General features: G+C 37.8%; 2 protein-coding genes across 6 annotated transcripts in view; one reads left to right on the forward strand and one right to left on the reverse strand.

Annotated features, from left to right (window-relative positions):
• The window catches only part of LOC121378891, a 171012-nt gene that overhangs the window by 122136 nt on the left and 24752 nt on the right, over positions 1-24124 (reverse strand). For all 5 annotated transcript variants that reach the window (XM_041507251.1, XM_041507254.1, XM_041507252.1 and 2 more), the window contains exon 2: positions 2608-2717. The gene's annotated coding sequence lies outside the window, so the exon portion shown is untranslated. The remainder of the gene's footprint in view (positions 1-2607; positions 2718-24124) is intronic.
• LOC121379715 (extensin-like) lies at positions 15702-16259 on the forward strand. The gene has a single exon (XM_041508366.1). It carries the CDS (start codon positions 15702-15704, stop codon positions 16257-16259), a length of 558 nt encoding a protein of 185 aa, XP_041364300.1.

The following is a 24124-nucleotide window of genomic DNA, read 5'->3' on the forward strand; positions in this document are numbered from 1 at the left end:
ACACACACACGCGCGCATATGATTTATACGCTCGTAAAAATTTGAAAATTATAGATGGCCCCCTTACAAGTTATTGTTTCTGTAGACCAGGGTTTCTGACAGAGGGTATGAAGAGTCAAATTATGTAGCCTAAAATCTTGGAAATTAATCAATATGTATATTTTTTAAATCTTTAGATAGACTATTGTAAGAGAACTGCTGTATAAAATTTGTTAACGAGCATGAAACAATTTCAAAATATCTCTATCACATAATCACCTAGTAAGAGAATTTATGGTATCTTTTGGGTTTTTTTTTACATACACTCACTTTATTTTCTGGCAGAAAGCCTTATAGTTTTATTATTGATTTACATAAAATTTTGGACTAATAGCAGTATGATCTGAAGACTGAAACATATTGGATTTGACAAAAATTAATAATATAAGAAAGGCATTATAAGCTGATGTTCTGTGGCATATTTAGAGACTATTGTATTTTTAATCGCCACACACTGCTTAAATGATGTTTCATGGCATATTTTTGTTCACTTTTCCAAAAATTTCGTAAAATATAAACACTTCTAGAAAATGTTTTCCAAAGCTGATTTTAGCAGTTATTGGATATGATGTTCTACAAAACATGGTACTTCAACTGATATAAAATTCATTATTTTCCCACGTACAATCACTTTTTCACCTTCAACGACCAGACTAAAAGTAATATGGAATAGTGGAACCGTTTCATACTGTAGCGGCCATAAAGGTCAACTCTGCCAAATAACAAGGATCAGCAGCTATAATGACACCTCATCACATTTTAAAATTATTCACACTAACAGTGTCCATCATATAGTAAGATTCTCAGACTAAGCTCATAGCAACAGCTGATACCAAATGACAGAATGGCCACAAAAGACAAACACTTGGTTGTGGTTGCAGAGACAAGGGCTGGGATGTGGAGGTGAACACCAGGGATTCTAGAAAATTTGTTTTAATCCACTAGCCATGAGATTAGTGATTTTTAAAATGTACTAGCCACGATTAAAAATTAACTAGCCCTACTTTACATTAAGTTAATATAATTTCACTAAATAATAGTTATAATCAGATATGTCACCTAAAGAGGGAGATAGAGATTAAAAACATTAATATTGGGGGTTGGAGTGGGGTCAGGATATTACAAAATAGACAATGGCAACATTTGACTCTTTTTTCTTTCTTTTTTTCACTAGCCATCGGGCATGGTAATAGTAGTTATTTACTAGCCCAACTGTGAATATCATTAGCCATGGGAGAGGGACTACCATAATACCATAATCTAAAAGTCTTAAACACCAATGGATGTTCAACAGGAGGATCTGTCAGGTCATAAGAAGGAATGAAATGAAATTCAAAGGAATAAAAGAAAATGTGTCAGTTGATTTAATTAAAAAAATAATTTAAAAAAGAAAGAAACATTTTGTATTAATAGATGACTTGTAAATAGAGGGAATGTTTAAACAGCTTCAATAACACACCAGGGTCCCCGCTTATACAACTCTTTAACGGCCAGACTCAAGATCTTAGCAGTCTTCCAAGATTTTAACTACATTGCATTTGGTGGGACGTAGCCCAGTGGTAAAGTGTTCGCTTGAAGCACAGTCGGTCTGGGATCGATCCCCGTCGATGGGCCCATTGGGCTATTTCTCATTCCAGCTAGTGCACCATGACTGTTATATCAAAGGCTGTGGTATGTACTACCCTGTCTGTGTGATGGTACATATAAAAGAACCCTTGCTGCTAATAGAAAAGAGTAGCCCATGAAGTGGTGACAGTGGGTTTCCTTTCTCAATATCTGTGTGGTCCTTAACCATATGTCTGACGCCATATAACTGTAAATAAAATGTGTTGAGTGCATCATTCAAATAAAAAAAACCCAAAAACAAACCTATCTGTGTGGTCCTTAATCATATGTCTGATGCCATATAACTGTAAATAAAATGTGTTGAGTGCGTTGTTAAATAAAATATTTCTTTCTTTTGTATGGGTAAGACTTTATTAAAGCTGGAGCAGGGTTTACTTCAGTCAGTGTTTGCCTGAAACACTTGGGTCATAGGATCAAACCATGTCAGTGAACCCATTCTCTGATTGGGATTTTCCCCATCCCAACCAATGACTGGTATATCAAAGGACATGGTATGTGCTGTCCTGTCTGTGGGAAACTGCATATAAAGGATATACCCTGCTGTTAATGGTAAAAAATGTAGCAGGTTTCCTTTAAAGACTCATATAGATTAGACGTGGCATGTGTGCGATACGATAATTTTTTGTTTTTATCGAAATACATTATTTTAAATGAGAATGTCTAGACTGGATACGTGGGATGTATGAATCTGCAAAACGTTTGCTGTCAGCCACCATGAAATAATTGTATATGGTGTATATGCCCAAAACACAATCCGCAGATGCATCAGCCGCAACAGTCAGACCGCACGCATGAGCCACATCCAGTCTATATCAGCCGTAAGGCTATAAGTCAGACTTATCATCCAATTAATAGCCATTGATTAATAAATCACTGTGCTCTAGTAAAACACAACAAACATCAATGTTCTATTAACTGTTAGCCAAGGTATGAGCATGTTACCTGTGATGTGGAATAGTTGTGTGTCAGAGCAGTCTGTGTTTCCTGACGTGGTGTTCTGGAGAAAGGTGGTACACCCTGCAGCCAGCTACTGTCCCCTGGTTCACAGAGACCTGCAGACAAAACACAAAATACTAAATAAATAAATAAATAAACAAGCAAATACATAAATGAATAAATAAATAAATAAAATATATATATATATATATATATATATATATATATATATAAACAACAAACAAGCAAACAAGCAAGCAAGCAAGCAAGCAAGCAAGCAAGCAAGCAAGCAAGCAAGCAAGCAAGCAAGCAAGCAAGCAAGCAAGCAAACAAACATACACAAAAACAAAAAAATAAATATATAAATAAATAAATAAATAAAATAAATAAATAATTCAATTTCTGTTGATGGGATTTGAACCCTCGATTTTATGTGCAATTTTACAGTGCTCAGCTAACAGAGCTAATAAAAAGAAAGAAAGAAATGTTTTATTTAACGACGTACTCAACACATTTTATTTACGGTTATATGGTGTCAGACATATGGTTAAGGACCACACAGATTTTTTAGAGGAAACCCGCTGTCGCCACTATATGGGCTACTCTTCCGATTAGCAGCAAGGGATCTTTTATTTGCGCTTCCCACAGACAGGATAGCACAAACCATGGCCTTTGTTGAACCAGTTATGGATCAATGGTCGGTGCAAGTGGTTTACACCTACCCATTGAGCCTTGCGGAGCACTCACTCAGGGTTTGGAGTCAGTATCTGGATTAAAAATACCATGCCTCGACTGGGATTCGAACCCAGTACCTACCAGCCTGTAGACCGATGACCTACCACGACGCCACCGAGGCCGGTCAGAGCTAATAAAAGCCATTTCACTAGCAATCTGACTCATGCTCGGAACACTTTCAGTGTTCAGATTTTAGATAAGTCTAAATTGTTACATGCAGTTGAGTTTATACGGTATAGGGGCCGGACGTAGCCCAGTGGTAAAGTGCTCGCTCGATGCGCGGTCAATCTGGGATTGTTCCCTGTCGGTGGACCTATTGAGTTATTTCTTATTCCAGCCAGTGCACCAAACTGGTATATCACAGGCTGTGGTATATACTACCCTGTCTGTGGGATGGTGCATATAAAAGATCCCTTGCTGCTAATTGAAAAAGAGTAGCCCATGAAGTGGCGGCAGTGGGTTTCTTCTCTTAATATCTTTGTGGTTCTTAACCATTTGTCTGATGCCATATAACCATAAATAAAATGTGTTGAGTGCGTTGTTAAATAAAACATTTCTTTCTTATAAGGTGTAACATTTAGACTTGAACATGAGCAAAACCAAGGTGAACTGAAGATCACTCTCCTGAAATGGTGTCCAGGCAAGCAGTCACATGAAGTTTCAAATAAAATGTATTAAATGTTTAATATAACAATTTGCCACTCTCCTAAAACCTTCCAGGCAAGTGTGAAAGTGAGCACAATTGTTTTCTTGCCTTTCCCTGTCCCGACTACATTTGCATAGCATTAAAGTCTCCAAACTTTGTAGAAGCCCAAGACTAAAACTGGACATCTATACTGGTAGATCTGACTTAACTGAGCCAATGCCATTTCATGTCCAGGTAACATTTTGTCATGAACAGTCATTTCATTTCATCTTATTTTTGTGGTTATATCCAATTAAGGTTCAAGCACGTGGTCCTGGGCACACACCTCAGCTATCTGGGTTAGTTTTTTTAGAGAAAAGAAGGTGTAGTGGTCTTACACCTATCCACTGAGTTGCTAAAACTTGCTCTGGGTGGGAGCCGGTACCAGGCTGTGAACCCAGTATCTACTGGCCTGTAGTCCGATGGCTTAACCACAACACCACCGAGGCCGGTCATAAACAGTCATTCAGCATGCGTTACGCTGCTGATACATTTAAGATAGCAGTGTTTTAATTGGTCAAGTGTTCTTTGTGATACTGGTTCTGATTTTCATCTTGAATTTACTTATAAAATATGTTCTAATTATATTAATTTATTATTCAAACTTACAAACATTTTAGAAACAATGCTAATATCCTTTATAACATATCCACACAAAACGTCATCCTAGTTATCTTCCCTAACATACGTGTGGTTGAGATTCTCTCATGTATATTTGAGACTCTTTTGGTGCAATGTTACTGTACTTCAGTTTATTACTTTTTCCCACTTGTTTTGACTTCACATTGCTAATACTGGCTCCCTAGTTACTACCTGTGTTTAAAAAAAAAAAAAAAAAAAAAAAAAAAAAACCCCACAACACCCAAAAAAAACCAAAACCAACAACAAAAACTATAACCCAACTTAGCATCTGTTTGTCAAACTTTTAGTGTTAGTACTGGATGCTAAATTGTCTGTGCACTCACCAAGTTTAATTAATTTATTATATACATTATTTGCAAATCTGGTTCCATGCCATGTAATTATTTCATATTATTAGTTAAGGTCATATTAGTTAAGGTCACTTCATGTCCAGGTCAAAATGAAACGTCATCAGAACACATCTCATTAAGATCTACTAATGGAAGTTTTTTAACAGTAAGATCTAATATCAGTTTGTTTATTTTCCACGGAAATGAAATCAAATGTCTTTCACTTGTGAGTTGTGGGATATTAAAAATTGAATGTAAAAGTAAATTCAATTGAAATTTCCAACAACAGTGACATTCACATCAAGCAACCACTTACAAGGGCACACTTAATGGAGATTTCACAGACAGCGTTTCTATCAAAAGAAGTATGTATGTGTTATTATAGATATGTTTATCATAATTCAGCTGGGTTTCCAGCATTCTAGCAGGACTCGGGGCGAGACGTAGCCCAGTGGTAAAGCGCTCGTTTGATGTGTGGTCGGTTTGGGATCGGTCCCCGTCAGTGGGCCGATTGGGCTATTTCTCGCTCCAGCCAGTGCACCACGACTGGTACATCAAAGGCTGTGGTATGTGCTATCCTGTCTATCAGATGGTGCATATAAAAGATCTCTTGCTTCTAATCGAAAAGAATAGCCCATGAAGTGGTGACAGCGGGTTTTCTTTCTCAATATCTGTGTGGTCCTTAACATATGTCTGACGCCATATAACTGTAAATGTAATGTGTTGAGTGCGTCTTTAAATAAAACATTTCCTTCCTTACTTCTACCAGGACTCAATGGTGCCTCCCATCTGACTAGAGCCAGCACATGTTGGTGGTTAGCTGGATAGGGATTCCATCAAGGGCTAATCACCTGCAGAATTAATTCACTGGAATGTCCACCTGCCTCTACAAGTGCTGCAGCCACCTACCACCAGGGATCACATTTCTAGATAGCCATAACAGAATTCTACAACCGGCCTTGGTGGTGTCGTGGTTAAGCCATCGGACATAAGGGTGGTAGGTACAGGGTTCGCAGCCCTGTACCGGCTCTCACCTAGAGCGAGTTTTAACAACTCAATGGTTAGGTGTGAGACAACTACATCCTCTTCTGTCTCACTAACCACTAACAACTAACAACTAACCCACTGACCAGATAGCGGAGGCGTGTGCCCAGGGCCGTGTTCCACGAAGCGATCTTAGCCTTAAGATCACCGTAACTGCACAGCTGACATATGCACTTACGGTGATCTTAGTGCTAAGATCGCTTTGTGGAATGGGGCCCAGGACAGTTTGTTTGAACCTTACTTGGATATAAGCATGAAATAAGTTGAAATGAAATTAATTCAACAAACAGAGGCTGCTTGTATATAAATACATACATTTATGTGTATTTATGAAACATACATTTCTAAGCTGAACAACAAAACCATTAACATCTTCAAGTTTGCATCTCTGCACAAAGCAGAGTCAAAAGAAGTTGTTTTGCAGGGCAGACAATCAGATTTCTAGTTAGTGATAATATTGTTCTAGAAATGGAAACTGTGTGTATAAATAATACATATGTAATTTATAATCTGAATGACAAACTATTAACACATTCAAGTTTGCATCTCTGCACAAGGCAGAGTCCAAATGTAAAAATTTTCCACCAAACATTTCAGATTTCTAACCAAAATATGATTATATAGGTCTAAAAAGAAACAAAAACTGCATGTGTATTAATAAAAAATTTCCAAAGTCCAGAAGAAATTCTTATGAAAGAGTACTGTTTTTGAATGACAATAAATATTGTTTAAACGAAAATTCTAGCTAGCCAAAATAGTTCTTAAAATGGAAGATGTGAATGTATAAATCCATATATCTTTAATTTGAATGACAAAAAGACATTCAGTGTGTATGTCTGCATAAGGCAAGAGTCCAACAAATGCTTTGACAAGTTTGTGACAGCATGCTCCCATGAACCAAACAGGATTCATTTAGAATTTTGTTCCCATTCCAACCAATGTTTGTTTGTTTTTGCTCAATGACACCACTAGAGCACATTGATTTATTAATCATCAGCAACTGGATGTCAAACATTTGGCAATTCTGACAGAAAATCTTAGAATGGAAACCCGCTATATTTTTTCATTAGTAGCAAGAGATCTTTGATATGTACTATCCCATGGACAGGATAGCACATACCACAGCCTTTGATATACCAGTCATGATGCACTGGCTGGAGCTAGAAATAGCCTACTGGGGATCGATCTTAGACTGACTGTGCATCAGCCGAGTGCTTTACCACTGGGCTACGTGCTGCCCTATCCAATCAATGAGTCACAACTGTTATTATAAAAAGATGTTGGTATGTTATTCTGTCAGTGAGAAAATGCTAATAAAAGACATATTTGCTGCTAATCAACAAAAGCTGCATGTGGTAACAGAAGGTTTCTAATTCTTTATCCTGCAATCACTGTATACATTGGCAAGATATGATGACTAGGTTATATTTCTATATTTTCGGTCACTGACCAAAAATATAGGTCACGTAATATAAGCCCGACTAGATTTTCAATAAACATACTCTTTAAATCATTTGTTTTAGTACAGTAAATACAAATAACTTTTAGTTTTATTATGAATTAAGAGTTTAAAAATGCTTTTTGAATGTAACAGGATGTAGCTAGCTTCTTACAAAGAATGACATCATGTATCTTGTATGACATCATACTGCAAAAGCCTTGCAAGGTTCATGATACTTGATTGCACTTGCAAAAATGGAATTCTTTTCTGACTATTCCTGTAGGATTGCAGAATAAATAAAATAACTGCCTACTGCCTTGAGATATCGGCTGTATCCTGCTTAGGTCGGCAGAGCCTCACAGCATTCACCATTCTAACCTTCACAGGATAAAGCTGATAACTTAAGGCAGTAACCAGCTATTCTCTATATATGCAACATGATATACCTTATTTCAGCTACTTACATATATACATATATATGCAACATAATATACCTTATTTCAGCTACTTACATATATAATATACCTTATTTCAGCTACTTACATATATATATATATATATACCCGTATATATATATATATATATATATATATATATATATATATATATATATATATATATATATATTACTACTTATTATGGTAGCATTAGGCACACAGTTCTTTTCTTCAGGAGTATTTTGTGTAATAAACGAACAAATGATCCAACCAACTAAGCAACAAGCCAATCAACTCATCAATTAATTAATGAAACCTTATCATGAACTAAACTGACTTGAAATAAACACATAGGGATGAATTACGAAGCCGGTTTAAGCATTGTGTACTGTAGTATGTAGTTACACGTGTGTAAGTCAAAAACAGGCCTTGTAAATTTGGCCCATAGCATTCTTGATAGTCTACAAGCAATAAGCCTAGAACTCAGATCATGACATCACATCTGATCCAAATTCAATTACATCATGACATTATATTTGATCCAAATTCAATTAGATCATGACATTATATATGATTCAAATTCAATTTGGTCATATTGTATTTGATTCAAAATCAATTACATCATGACATTATATTTGATTCAAATTCAATTAGATCATGAAATTACATTTGATTCAAATTCAATAAAATCATAAAATTACATTTGATTCAAATTCAATTAGATCATGACATTATATTTGATTCAAATTCAATTAGATTGTGACATTATATTTGATCCAAATTCAATTAGATCATGGCATTATATTTGATTCAAATTCAATTAGATCATGAAATTACATTTGATTCAAATTCAATTACATCATGAAATTACATTTGATTCAAATTCAATTAGATCATGACATTATATTTGATTCAAATTCAATTAGATTGTGACATTATATTTGATCCAAATTCAATTAGATCATGGCATTATATTTGATTCAAATTCAATTAGATCATGGCATTATAGTTGATTCAAATTCAATTAGATCGTGACATTATATTTGATTCAAATTCAATTAGATCAAAACATTATATTTGATCCAAATTCAATTACATCACGACATTATATTTGATCCAAATTCAATTACATCATGACATTATATTTGATTCAAATTCAATTAGATCATGACATTATATATGATTCAAATTTAATTAACTATCTTGCTCTCACATTAAACAAAGTTTGTTTTGTTTTATGACATCACTACACCATATGACTATTATCTATTTGATGTCAAAGATTTGATAATTCTGACCCATTGCCTTAAAAGGAAATTCACTAATTTTTCTTTCATTAAAAACAAGGGTTCTTTCATATGCACTTTCCACAAGGATTGACAGCATTTACACCAGCCTTTGTTATATACCAGTCATGGGGGAACTGGTTGGAATGGGAAAAAAACTCAATGTAGTTCAGAGGTCAGGCCAAGCAGGGATGTGTCTGAACCTTTTGAGAGGATAGGGCTGTACATTAATAGAAAGAAAGAAATGTTTTATTTAACGACGCACTCAACACATTTTATTTACGGTTATATGGCGTCAGACATATGGTTAGGGACCACACAGATATTGAGAGAGGAAATCCACTGTCGCCACTTCATGGGCTACTCTTTTTGATTAACAGCAAGGGATCTTTTATATGCACCATCCCATACAGGATAGCACATACCACGGCCTTTAATATACCAGTCGTGGTGCACTGGCTGAGAAATAGCCTGATGGGCCCACCGACAGGGATCGATCCCACACCGACCGCGCATCGAGCGAGCGCTGTTCACCACTGGGCTACGTCTCGCCCTACATTAATGGGTTTTCCATTCCATTCCATTCCTAAACTGTTTTTTTCAAAGTTAGACACAAAGAACAACAAGAGAAAAACAAAACAAAATCATTACAATTGTGCCAAAACGTGTGAAGTGACAGAACTAATAATAATGGGTAATGGCTGCCAGAGTATGTTAAATCTTATCTGGTATGTTCACAGTCTAACGCCACCACAGAGGCCGTGGCATGCAAGTTACCTACTGGAATCTACAGATAAATGTGCATTCCCAGACACACAGTTGCCTCATAGACGTGTAGCTGGGTAGAAACCAACAAATACACAGCGATGGATGTATAGTGACTGCCAAGATGCACTAATTACTACTTTCATGAGTGCTGCCCGTACATGTATTATAGAATATTTATCACAAAATAGAAAATTAACACATGTACTATAGCATATTTATCATTAAATGGAAAATTAACACATGTACTATAGCATATTTATCATTAAATGGAAAATGAACATCTGAATTTATTTTTTTTTTACATTAAAATTGCTAACTGGTCATGGAGGTGTGTGGTTACACTTTTTTTTAAACTAGAAAGTGGCGTAGGAATGTGCCAAAAAGGGGGGTGGGGGCACACTTTTATATTTACACACTTTTACACTATTATAAAGCAAATATAAAGCAAAATATCTTTTAAAAATGGGGATGGATGAATGAATGGATTGGTGCATGGATGGATGGATGGATGGATGGATGGATAGATGGATTGGTGCATGGATGGATGGATGGATGTATGGATTGGTGCATGGATGGATGGATGGATGAATGGATGGATGGATTGGTGAATGGATGGATGTATGGATGGAAAGATGGATGGATGGATTGGTGAATGGATGGGGGGTGGATTGAGGGATGGATGGAAATGCAGAGAATTTTGGAATAGTAATTAGTGAAAAAGATAATATAATTTTTTTTTATTAAAAAGTTAACTAGGCAAAAATACAAAAAAAGAACTGGTCAACTATTTATATAATTTGGAGCATTTTAGAAGGACAGTCCAAAAATAAATGAGAGAAAGAAGAGAGGATCAGACTATTTAATAATCTAGAAAAAAAGAGAGGTAATTTTGAATGATGGATGAAACATATGGATGGGAGTGATATGGATCAATGAATTGATGGATGGATGAATGGAGAATGGACAGATGAATAGATGGATGGATGAATGGATGGGAGTGATATGAATGGATGAACTGATGGATAAATGAAAGAATGGAAAGATTAATGAATTATGAATGAATGAAAAGGAGTGATATGGATGGATAGATGGATGGATAAATGGACAGATGGAAAAACATGCACAAAGTTTCCATCAGTAAGCGAGGTATAAAAATTATCAGCAGTTTGCTTCCTACTAAATTACATTCGTATAAACGAATGTCAAAAAGACTTTGTGAGTGTAAAAAGACGAAAGAAGGAAAAGTTTTATTTAACGACACACTGAACACATTTTATTTACGGTTATATGGTGTCAGATATATGGTTAAGGACCACACAGATATTGAGAGAGGAAACCCGCTGTCGCCACTTCATGGGCTACTCTTTTCAATTAGCAGCAAGGGATCTTTTATATACACCATCCCACAGACAGGATAGCAAATATCATGGCCTTTGATATACCAGTCGTGGTGCACTGGCTGGAATGAGAAATAGCCCAATGGGTCCACCAACGGGGATCGATCCCCGACCAACGGCAGATCAAGCGAGTGCTGTGTAAAAAGACGAAGAAAGCAACACATTCACCCATTCAAATGTTTATTTTTACCTTGCAATCACATTTCTCACTTCTTATAATCTCCACCACCAACCTGATGATTTTTGCATTTGTTCGTTTCTATGGAGACCGCACTAAATGGGAGCACCTATCTCCTTTTGCTTGTCTATATTATGCCAGCGGAGTGGACTGCATGGAAATAAAATCCTGGAATGTTTTCACAAAAATAGAACCAACTTATTGCTTTAAACTTTCTGATGGAAACCCATACCCAGGTAGTCCCAAGAGGTTAGCAGTACAGTGTCTATGTAGTTTAACAGTAATTCCATATAGTACTATGTGCCAACTGCAAGTCTTAGGGGTATACTATATATTGATACTTGGGGCATTTCTGCATGTCAATAAACATGTTTACAGTATCAGCTACCAAGAGTACTAGACCACCATCAGAGTTTGGACCCATTGGGCTTTTTCTCGTTCCAGCCAGTGCACCATGACTGGCATATCAAAGGCTGTGGTATGTACTACCCTGTCTGTGGGATGGTGCATATAAAAGATGCCTTGCTGCTAATCGAATAGAATAGCCCATGAAGTGGCGACAGCAGGTTTCCTCTCTCAATATCTGTGTGGTCCTTAACCATATGTCTGATGCCATATAACTGTAAATAAAATGTGCTGAGTGCGTCGTTAAATAAAACATTTCCTTCCTTCCTTCCATCAGAGTTTAGTTTAATTGTGTTTATTTAGTCTGATTTGAAATACAGTTTATCTCAATAAATAAATTAAAAAAAAAATTATAATAATGTCAGACTGATCAGCATATGATAATGTAAACCATTTATCGAGATAATGTAAATATTTTGTGATATCTGACCATGAAGATTTTCTGTGTCAGGTGATTCATCAACCATATATCACGGATCATGATTAGTATTATCCTGTCATTTGATGGGAGAATAGGGGGGCAAAAAAAGAAGTCCATGGAATTAAATGTCTCATCTACTATAAACCTTTTCAGTGCACTGTAATGAATATCCACAGGTTCAGCTATAAACCAAGTTTCATTGATATACTCCAGTAGGACTTATAGTTTGTGAGAAATTGATTTAAACATGAAACGTCAACATTAAACTTTAATGTAAAAGTTGACACCATCATCACCGCAACGGTCTAAAAAGTAATACCTTTATCTCACCTTTTCACTTCATAAAGGCGAGACAGAAATATATATAAAAAAATACTTATTAGACAGGCTGATCAGAGAGTGGGAGGAAGTTGAAGAGTAAAGACATAAAAGGAAGGAAGGAAATGTTTTATTTAACAACGCACTCAACACATTTTATTTACTCTTTTCGATTAGCAGTAAGGGATCTTTTATATGCACCATCCCACAGACAGGGTAGTACACACACACAGCCAGTCATGGTGCACTGGCTGGAATGAGAAATAGCACAATGGGCCCACCGACGGGTATCAATCCCAGACCCACTGTGCATCGAGCAAGCGCTTTACCACTGGGCTACATCCCGCCCCTAGTAAAGGCATAAATACACGTACGAACGTATACATAATTTCTAATACAGAATATAATTTAAGGCTGCAAGAAACTTAACAGGGGTCTGCTGGAGGCCTACTGGCCTGATAAGCTTAAGTTTTTTTTATCATAATAATACTGAGGTACCGCCTCCTCCAAAGTTCCAACAGTCTCGGCACATAGTAGCAACAGGTTTACTTTCTTATTTTTCTAGATGAAGTATGAAAAATGACATATACAATGTATTAGAGCCTTACTATCTGCTGATAATGTATTAGGGTGTGACACTTTCATCTGAAGATTGTTTTCTTACATCTCACATTTATCACAACTTCAAGAACTTGTAACATTGTGGTCGGGACGTAGCCCAGTGGTAAAGTGCTCGCTTGATGCGCGATCAGTTTGGAATCATCGTCGGTGGGCCCATTGGGCCATTTCTCAATCAAGTCAGTGCACCACAGCTGGTATATCAAAGGCTGTGGTATGTGCTATCCTGTCTGTGGGATGGTGCATATAAAGGATCCCTTGCTACTAATGGTAACAATTTGCAGGTTTCCTCTTTAAGACTATATGTTAAAATTAGCAAATGTTTGACATCCAATAGCCGATGATCAATAAATCAATGTGTTCCAGTGGTTTTGTTAAACAAAACAAGCAAACAAATTGTAACATGGTCTTACCCATCCATAACTGGTGTAACAAAGACTGCGGTATATACTATCCTGTCTGTGAGATGATGTATAAACAATCTGTTAATAATACAAAAAAAGAGTAGGTTTTTTCTCTAATCATCTCTTCAAAAATTATATAAAAATTTCAAAAAATATAACTAACCTTTTCTTGTCACCAAATGTATATCCAGTGAAAAACAACATAACCATGCACATAAAGGAAATAAAAATACAAACAAGTTAAAACCAATATCTACAGTTTTAATTTTCATGTAAATCAGTTTTGAGAAATGTATTTATTGACTTGAATGTTCTGTGAAGGTTAAGTTCACTGGATGCAGGAGTTTCACCCATGATTCTTAAACTACTGATAGTAGTGCATTAAGTAACAACACAGGGTGAAGAAGTCAGATGACCTTATCTCAAGTGTACCTGTATACAAGAAGCTAACCTCTTAATCTTAAAGGGACATACCCTAGTTTTTAAACACTAATGCATATATTTGATTATTATAACCGTTTTTGATAACTTAAACCATACTTTACTTAGATTTTATTGTTTACATTATCAATACGCTCTGCCTGTTACCGGCCCCAACCGGGCAGGCCCTCCTCCTACCTCCCCCACCTTTCCTGTCCTGGACAGGGGAGCCGGCCAAGGCCGGCACCTGTGCCCATGATAGACGTGTGCTACAACAGCTTGCTCTGAATGTACACGTTAAACCATGTCCTGTTCCTGTTCCTGATTATCAATTTCCATACATTCGAAGTGTTTTTGGTCATCCTGGGGTTTTTAATATCACAAAATGCATTTCTCATATTTTTAAAAATGCACGAGCGTCTGAGAAGTAACAGTTATGGAGTCGAGTTTTAGTCTATTTTTAGACGGTATTTCACCATTTCAGTCACAGACTCATGTTTCACTCAGTTGTAACTTTATCCAAATGTGTTACAGGTTTGTAGATTAAGTAAAAATAGTGTTAATTTTCACGGGTTGAAACTAGGGTATGTCCCTTTAATAAATTAACTTTACAGGTTTCACAACACTTCCTATCTGCTTCTGCAGAACAAATACAGCCATATAAAATGAGTTCACCTCTTTATACTCATAAACAAACTTTTAAACAACGATGTAGTAAGGTCTAAAGGATGTATCATCCTGTGGCCCATTTTATGAAAGGATTTTAGTGCTAAAATCATCAAAAGTGTCTAACAGCCTTAAAGCTTGCTGAGGTTGACCTTGCGATTACACAGGTCAGTCGCTGACTGACTTTTCTGCATCAGACTGCGATTGTGCCATGATCATACTTAACAGATTCATCGCTGATCCAGTGCTCTTGCAACCATGGAAAGACAGTCCACACAGATAAGATGTGTGCCCAGGATAGTGTTTGAACCTAGGGTGGGCATTCCAGTACAAGCACAACGATGATGTACGTGTCTGAACCATAAGTAGATAGGGGCATGCACTAGTAATAGAAATGATCTTGAATTTAAATAATAATAATAATAAAATAAAACCTTAAAAAGTGAGGGAATTTTTGCAAGGTCTTAAAAAGTATGGAATTAATGTGGGCTTTACAGTTGAAATTCAATGACTGCTTTAATCTATGTCATGTTCTTAGCCCCCCCCCCCAGCCCCCGTGACCCTTGCAATCTATGTCATGTTCCAGCCCCCAGCCTCGATGACTATTACAACCTATGTCATGTTCCAGCCCCCAGCCCCAGTGACCATTACAACCAATGTCATGTTCCAACCCCCAGCCCCAACGACCACTGCAATCTATGTTATGTTCCAACCCCCAGCCCCCATGACCATTGCAATCTATGTCATATTCCAATCCCTAGCCCCTATGACCATTACAATCTATGTCATATTCCAATCCCTAGCTCCTATGACTATTACAACCTATGTCATGTTCCAACCCCCAGCTCCAATGACCATTACAATCTGTCATATTCCAATCCCTAGTCCCTATGACCATTACAATCTATGTCATATTCCAATCCTAGCTCCTATGACTATTACAACCTATGTCATGTTCCAACCCCCAGCTCCTATGACTATTACAACCTATGCTATGTTCCAACCCCCAGCTCCTATGACTATTACAACCTATGTCATGTTCCAACCCCCAGCTCCTATGACTATTACAACCTATGCTATGTTCCAACCCCCAGTCCCAATGACCATTACAACCTATGTCATGTTCCAACCCCCAGCCCCAATGACCATTACAACCTATGCCATGTTCCAATACCCAGCCCCATTGACCATTACAACCTCTGCCATGTTCCAATACCCAGCCCCAATGACCATTACAACCTATGCCATGTTCCAATACCCAGCCCCATTGACCATTACAACCTATGCCATGTTCCAATACCCAGCCCCATTGACCATTACAACCTATGCCATGTTCCAATCCCCAACCCCAATGACCATTACAACCTCTGCCATGTTCCAATACCCAGCCCCATTGACCATTACAACCTATGCCATGTTCCAACCCCAGCTCCCATGACCCTTACAACCTATGTCATGTTCTAACCCCCAGCCCCCATGACCCTGCAATCTATGTCATATTCCAACCCCCAGCCCCTATGACTATTACAACCTATGTCATGTTCCAACCCCAGCTCCCATGGCCCTTACAACCTATGTCATGTTCCAACCCCAGCCCCTATGACCATTACAACCATGCCATGTTCCAACCCATAGCTCCGATGACCCTTGCAATCTACTAAGTATATCCTGTTCCTGACTATATCCCTGTGTGTTAGGAGATTATTACTAAGAAACTGTTTAGAGAAGTAATGCAAATGGTGTGCTTGTTTAAAGGTACAGGCATCTGTGTCGCTTCTGATAAAAGTAAAAGAAGCAAACAGCCCAGGCCAGAGGATAAATATAGCCACGGTATCAGCGATAAAACAGCTTTGATGTCAGATATCTCTTTTATGATCTAGAAACTGGCAAAATAATGTATATGTTGGCTCTCTTCAAAATGGAAGTTCCAGACAGTTTTGTATTCTGTCGCAAACATCCATGGAATGATAATTGAGTTACTAATTCTGTGCTTATTAGAATGCTACTTGTTTGTAAGTATAACAGTAAAAGAATTGAGTATATACTAGTTAGAATATAAAGGAAAAAAAAGAAGAAAAAAAAGAAAAATGTTTTATTTAATGATGCACTGAACAAAGACATATGGTTAAGGACCACACAGATATGAAGAGAGAAAAAAACCTGCTGGCGCCACTTCATGGGCTACTCTTTTCGATTAGCAGCAAGGGTTATTTTATATGCACCATCCCACAGACAGGGTAGTATATACCACAGCCTTTGATATACCAGTTGTGGTGCACTGACTGGAACAAGAAATAGCCCAATGTGCCCATCAACAGGGATCGATCCCAGTAGAATATAAAGGTTTTGGTAATAAGAAAGGAAATGTTTTATTTAATGACGCACTCAACACATTTTATTTACGGTAATATGACATCAGACATATGGTTAAGGCCCACACAGATACTGAAAGAAGAAACCTGCTGTCGCCACTACATGGGCTACACTTTTCAATTAGCAGGAAGGGATCTTTTATATGCATCATCCCACAAGACTCAGTGGGTAGGTGTAAACCACTTGCACCGACCAGTGACCCATAACTGGTTCAATAAAGATCCCTTGCTGCCCGTCATAAAAAGAGTAGCCTATGTGGCGACAGCAGATTTCCTCTAAAAAACCGTGTCAGAATGACCATATGTTTGACGTCCAATAGCCAATGATAAGATAAAAAATCAATGTGCTCTAGTGGTGTCGTTAAATAAAACAACCTTTACTTTTTTTTTGTATCAGAAGATTGGGATGATGTAATGTCTGATGGAAATGGTTTATCAATTTATAATATTATTGCTGCAGAAAGTATAACAAATATCTATTCAAGTAACCCTTTTTTTAAATAAATGAAACCAATAACTTGCATTGTTCATCGGTTCAGATTAATAACAAAGAAGAAAAAACCCAGAAAAAAAAACCTTAATTAACTTTTGTTCTCACTTTTCTCCAATGCTGTCAAAGAAAATTAAATTTGGCACATTTTCATTCTAACTGATCATCACTTGAGAAATATGATACAAAAATGAGTCCATATGTCATCTCTTACAGACTTCCTGACTGGATGAACTCCTGATCAGTGCAGCCAATACTGTGTCAACAAACAGGTCATAAGATACAATTCGTATTTCTTCCCTGCTGGACTCATGGGATAAATGTTTGAATTATGATCACTGAGAAGAAATCAATAACTAATCCACAGGGAAAGCTCACATATTGTTTATTACCTCAATGCTTTAAATCAAGTGATTCGAGGATTGTCGATGTTTTCTCATATTGGCCATGTGTGTTAGGAATCGGTTGGAATTTTCTCATCAATCATAAGTTACAATCAGTTTACATCTACCAATCAACTTTTAATTATAAATACCAATGGTTGGAATTATAGGCAATTAAAAAAGTAAAGTAAAGTTTGTTTTATTTAATGACACCACTAGAGCACATTGACTTTTTATCGTATCATCGGCTATTGGACGTCAAACATATGGTCATTCTGACAGTGTTTTTTAGAGGAAACCCACTGTCGCCACATAGGCTACTTTTTTTTTACGACAGGCAGCAAGGGATATTTTATTTGCCACAGGCAGGATAGCACAAACCATGGCCTTTGTTGAACCGGTTATGGATCACTGGTCAGTGCAAGTGGTTTACACTTACCCACTGAGCCTTGCGGAGCACTCACTCAGGGTTTGAAGTCGGTAGCTGGATTAAAAATCCCATGCCTCGACTGGGATCCGAACCCAGTACCTACCAGCCTGTAGACCGATGACCTAACAACGACGCCACCGAGGCCGGTCCAATTAAAAAAGATTCATGTTATTAAGACTATGGACCTGTGGTTATTCTCACCAAAATAGAAGAAATCATACCCATTTAATATCTGTGGTTTTTATTTATACATGAAAATAAACACATACCCAAACCCCAGAATATTTATATCAATTCCATCATCAAAACTGATGGGACAAGTACAGAATTTTATAATATCATCATATCAATCATTGGAACATCACTATTTGTTGCTCAGGTTAAACACAGTCTTGTAGTTAGTGATAGAAAAAATGTTGTACCCTCTCTGAGGTCAGAGGTGATTAACAGGGAGAGACAGTCAGACAGACAGACAGACAGAGAGAGAGAGACAGTCAGACAGACAGACAGAGAGAGAGAGAGAGAGAGAGAGAGAGAGAGAGAGAGAGAGAGAGAGAGAGAGAGAGAGAGAGAGAGAGAGAGAGAGAGAGAGAGAGAGAGAGAGAGAGAGGAGAGAGAAGAGGGGGAGAGGGGGAGGGAGAGACAGAGAGGAGAGGAGAGAGAGAAAAAAACAGAGACAGAGAGACATACAGAGAGGAGTGAGATGAGAGAGAGACACAAGATAGACAGAGACAAAGAAAAGAGAACGAGATAGCAAGAATGAGAGAGTGAGAGAAACAAAGATAAAAAGGAACAGAATGAGAGACACAGAGAGAGAGAGAGGGAGGGAGGGGGAGAGAGAGAGAGAGAGAGAGAGAGAGAGAGAGAGAGAGAGAGAGAGAGAGACAGACAGACAGACAGACAGACAGACAGACAGACATACACAGACTGATACAGACAGACAGAGACAGAAACAAATAGAAATAAAAGTAGGTATAAAAATGTATCATTTTAAATTAACCTATTAACATACTGTGTATCATGCAACTATAGCAATATTTAATTTTGGCAGCAATTCATACAAGCATCATCACCTTGTCAAAACTTACTTTGGACACAGCCTTTGAAGAGATACAAGCATGAATATTTTAATGGTTTTGATATTCAGATGTTAGAATGAAAAGCACCGAATAATCTATTCTGTTTTTCAGCATTAAAAAGATTGCTGATATAGTGAAACAGAATGGTTAGTAAACAACATTCCACAAAGAGCAATGCACATTCTTGTACTACAGTGAGCTACTCCCTTCTGCCCCATGCTGAACCATGCTGAACCACGCTGAACCATTGGTACCAGCATATATATCAAATGTAACACGATCAGAATGCATTATTTCTAGAGAGCCATTTCCACTACAAGGATCCTGATCTTTCATCTAATAATGGCAGTTTAACCAGCTATGTAAGCCTTTAATATGAAAAATGTTTGGCCATGAGCTAATCTGAACATTGTGGGTGTGTAACCGGGGAGTGAGACCAGTCTACTGGCGGGGAGTGAGACCAGTCTACTGGCGTTTGATCTCAAGAGTTCAGGCCTCTGATTGGACCAGAAAGCCGGTGTTGGTCAGAGAGTGCAGGGAAATTATTAACCATTACCCAATCTGCATCATTACGGAACTGCCAGGATGCACAATTACTTCCACTCAAGTGTTTTTCTTCCACTTGTCAAGCCGTTTCGTGATCTCCATGCTTGAAAACTTGATTAACTTTTAATTATCAATCAGGCTGTATAGGAACTGCCAGGTGTTTGTAATATACTTCAATAAGGCCATTCTAATATTAGTAATATTGTACCCACTTGTCTGTTAATTTTATTAAAGGTATGTGTGGCATTTTTGGATAATAGTAACTGTAAACAGTGGTTTTACTTGAATGGAATATTAATTTATACAGATCTGGAGTGACTTTATCATTCAGGGTTTTATCACCTACAGTATGCTTCTAGACCTCAATAATGGGCACCATTCCCCACCATTCTACAGAGGCTATGTCATTTTTTATTCCTAATTTTGGAGTAAAACATTCCAAATCTGAATGTAAATCTCATTCACTTGACAAACCTTCCCTGCCTAATTTTGTTTTGTAATGCACAATTGATCTATTTATTAAAATAAATACAAGTACATGTATAGCATTACCTTTTTAATGCTTACTTAAATTAGTAAGATGTTTTTGAAATGAAACTGAAAGTTCCCAATTTTTTGGTAAAATGACACTACAATTCCCAATGAGAAAGCCATGGGTGTCAAGTAAAATTTTAGAAATAAAATCCTGATCACTGTAATGTTTCACCAAGTAAACATGGTTTCTTTTTTTCTCTTTGTTTTTTTTATTGTTTTGTTTTTTGTGGGGGTTTTTTGGGGTTTTTTTTTGGTTTTTTATAATATATACCAGTAAATTAATTGGTTCCAATGTGTTAAGAAGGTGTTACTTACAAATCAGCAAATTAATTCATATTTCAAGTGGGCACTGCCTGCCACTGAAAATCATCCTGCCCTATCTATTAAAAATGCTTGATATATTTTGATTATAAAATGTTCTCTTATGTATAAAAGGTTATTTTTTACTGTCATGTAGACACTTTTAAAAATAATTAGTAATGAACCTTACATATGAATTTAAAAAAAAAAAAAAAATTCTTTAAAGGGTAATATTTAGCTGTCAATAAAGTGGGTTATATGGCTGAAGCCCTCAATGGACCCATTGCTTTTTTACCCCATCCACAACCATGATTGGTATACTAAAGACCATAGTATGTGCTGTCCTGTTTATTGAATGGTGCATATAAAAGATGCCTTGCTGCTACTAGCCTCAGTGTTTCATGGTTAAGCCATTGGATAATAATGCTAGTAGGTACTGGGTTTGCATCCTGGTACCGGCTCCACCCAGAGTGAGTTTCAATGACTCCTTGGATAGGTGTAAGACCACTACACCCTCTTCTCTCTTACTAAAACGTAACCCACTCTTGTGGACTGACAGCCCATATAGCTGAGGTGTGTGCCAAGGACAGCGTGCTTGAACCTTAATTGAATATAAGCAAGGAAATAAGTTGAAATGAAAGCTGCTAATGAAGAAATGTAGCAGATTTCCTATGAAGACTGTCAGAATTACCAAATGTTTCATATCTAACAGACTGGTTAAATAATCAATGCGGTCTGGGATCGATCCCCGTCACTGGGCCCATTGGGCTATTTCTTGTTCAAAGCCAGTGCACCACAACTGGTATATCAAAGGCTGTGGTATCTGCTATCCTGTCTGTGGGATGGTGCATATAAAAGATCCCTTGCTACTAATGAAAAAAATGTAGTGGGTTTCTTCTCTAAGACTATATATCAGAATTACCCAAAGTTTTACATCCAATAGCCGATGATTATTAAACCGATGTGCTCTAGTGGTATCGTTAAACAAAACAAACTTTAATTTCTTTTACTTAATATTTCTGTGTTCTTGTTTCTTCACTGTATTTTAACTTTTAATTAATCAGTGCATGCAGGACTCGAAACAATGGCCCATGAAAAGCAGTCCATTTCTTAAACCTAGCAGGTGAAATAGAAATGCACGTTATTTTTCAAGAGATCGGTATATGATGAATGTACGATTATGATATCTATTAGTTAGCTCATGATTCTGTTATATTTCAATATCATATTACTCTTTATTACACACCAGTGTAAGATATTGCTCATGTCATAACAATCACTCAATATCTAACTAGTGTAATATTGGTGTGACGTGAGCATGACATAGATTGATCACTTGCTGACCCAATTCGTAGAAAAATAACATGTAGTAGATCTCGGCATCTGCTTACTTTTGCATTGCAGCTTGTTTGCAGTTGGTTTGTAATAAATAAAATAAGAATACAAAACTAGCTTGCCTATCATACCATTTTTATGAAACTCATGAACTGTTCACCCATTTCATAAAAATGGTATAACAGGCAAGCTCGTTTTGTATTCTAAATAAACTACATCCCTGAGGTCCTAACCCTACCCTCGCCTCACCATGTCTTACTTCGATCCAGCAGGACATATTTGTTTGTTAACAGGACATATTTCTTTTTGACCTGCTATTTTCAAAACATCACAGCAATTTCCTATTTCAAGCTCTGCTGTGTGCTCTAGGAGTGTCATTAAACAATTGTTTTATCTTTTTTGTATACAGCCGAGATTCAGAGGACAGCATGTTCTTCAAGCGAGCACTCTATCACAGGGCTACCTCCTGTTCCCGTTCTAACGGTAAATACCATAATATACTACTCAAAAGAATTTAAGGGTCAGACGATATTTTCGACATTATTTTCTGAATGTCAATTATATTAGTTAGACCATAATGTCACGCATGGTATTGTTCCATTTTGATGAAAGTGGGTCTAAGCAACCCATAAATGAATTAAAATCCACTGTCATTGACACTGTCGACTAGTTCTAATGGCGAAAACATGCTTACATTTGCACGTAAATTAGGATGAAAGCGAAAGGTCTGCTAAGTGCCCATGACTTGCTTTTTCACAAAGCGCTTCATTTGCACGCTTTGCACGTGTATTCCATGTTCCCAATGCTGAATTTCCGTATAATTGGAGCTTGCGTTTGTGTACGGTGCACACTCCAAATTCGACAATGGTACGACTTCAACTGACTATCGAAGATCGAGGAAGGGCTAGTGCTTGGCTTCAGGATGGCAATACGCAAAGAAATGTTGCTCTAAGACTTGGTGTCAGTCAGAGTGTCGTTGGCCGACTGTGGCAACGGTACCAAGCAACGAATTCTGTTCGAAATCGTCCACGTTCGGGAAGACCCCGAAGCACTACAAATAGAGAGGACCGCTACATCACCAATATGGCTCTACGTCAAAGCACAACCACTGCACGCCGATTACGTGACAATCTGCGGATTGCGACTGGAACTCGAGTGTCTGATCAAACCATACGCAATCGTCTGAGAGCCAATAATCTACGCTGCTGTCGCCAGGCTGTTCGACCACCACTCCTACCACGTCACAGAACGGCCAGACATCACTGGTGCACGCTTCATCTGCGGTGGCAACGTGTTCAGTGGGGTCGAGTGATGTTCACTGATGAGTCCAGGTTTAGTCTCCAGTTCAACGACAGTCGGGTTCGTGTCTACAGACGTCCTGGGGAGCGCTTCGCTGACGTTAACGTTAGACAACGTCACCGGTTCGGTGGTGGCAGCGTCATGGTGTGGGGCGGCATCTCTATCCACCACAGGACCCCCCTCTATGTGGTGGATGGCAATCTGAATGGAATCCGCTATCTGAATGAGATTATCCGGCCGTTGGTTCTCCCAGGCCTTCAGCAGATTGGCGGCGGGGCAGTTCTGCAGGATGACAATGCCAGACCCCACCGCGCCAGGGTGGTAACAGACTTTCTCAGACAACAAGGTATTGCCAGGATGGATTGGCCAGCATATTTGCCTTACTTGGCCCCAATAGAGCACGCCTGGGATGAATTAGGCAGGAGAGTTCGGGATAACCATGCCCCTCCGGCCAACCTTCATGTTCTGGGTCAACTTCTTATGGCAGAGTGGCAGGCCATTCCCCAAGAGTTCTTCAGACGTCTGATCAACAGCATGAGGCAATGATGTGTCGAGTGTATT

This window comes from Gigantopelta aegis, chromosome 8, assembly GCF_016097555.1.
Source record: "Gigantopelta aegis isolate Gae_Host chromosome 8, Gae_host_genome, whole genome shotgun sequence".
NCBI lineage: Eukaryota > Metazoa > Mollusca > Gastropoda > Neomphalida > Peltospiridae > Gigantopelta > Gigantopelta aegis.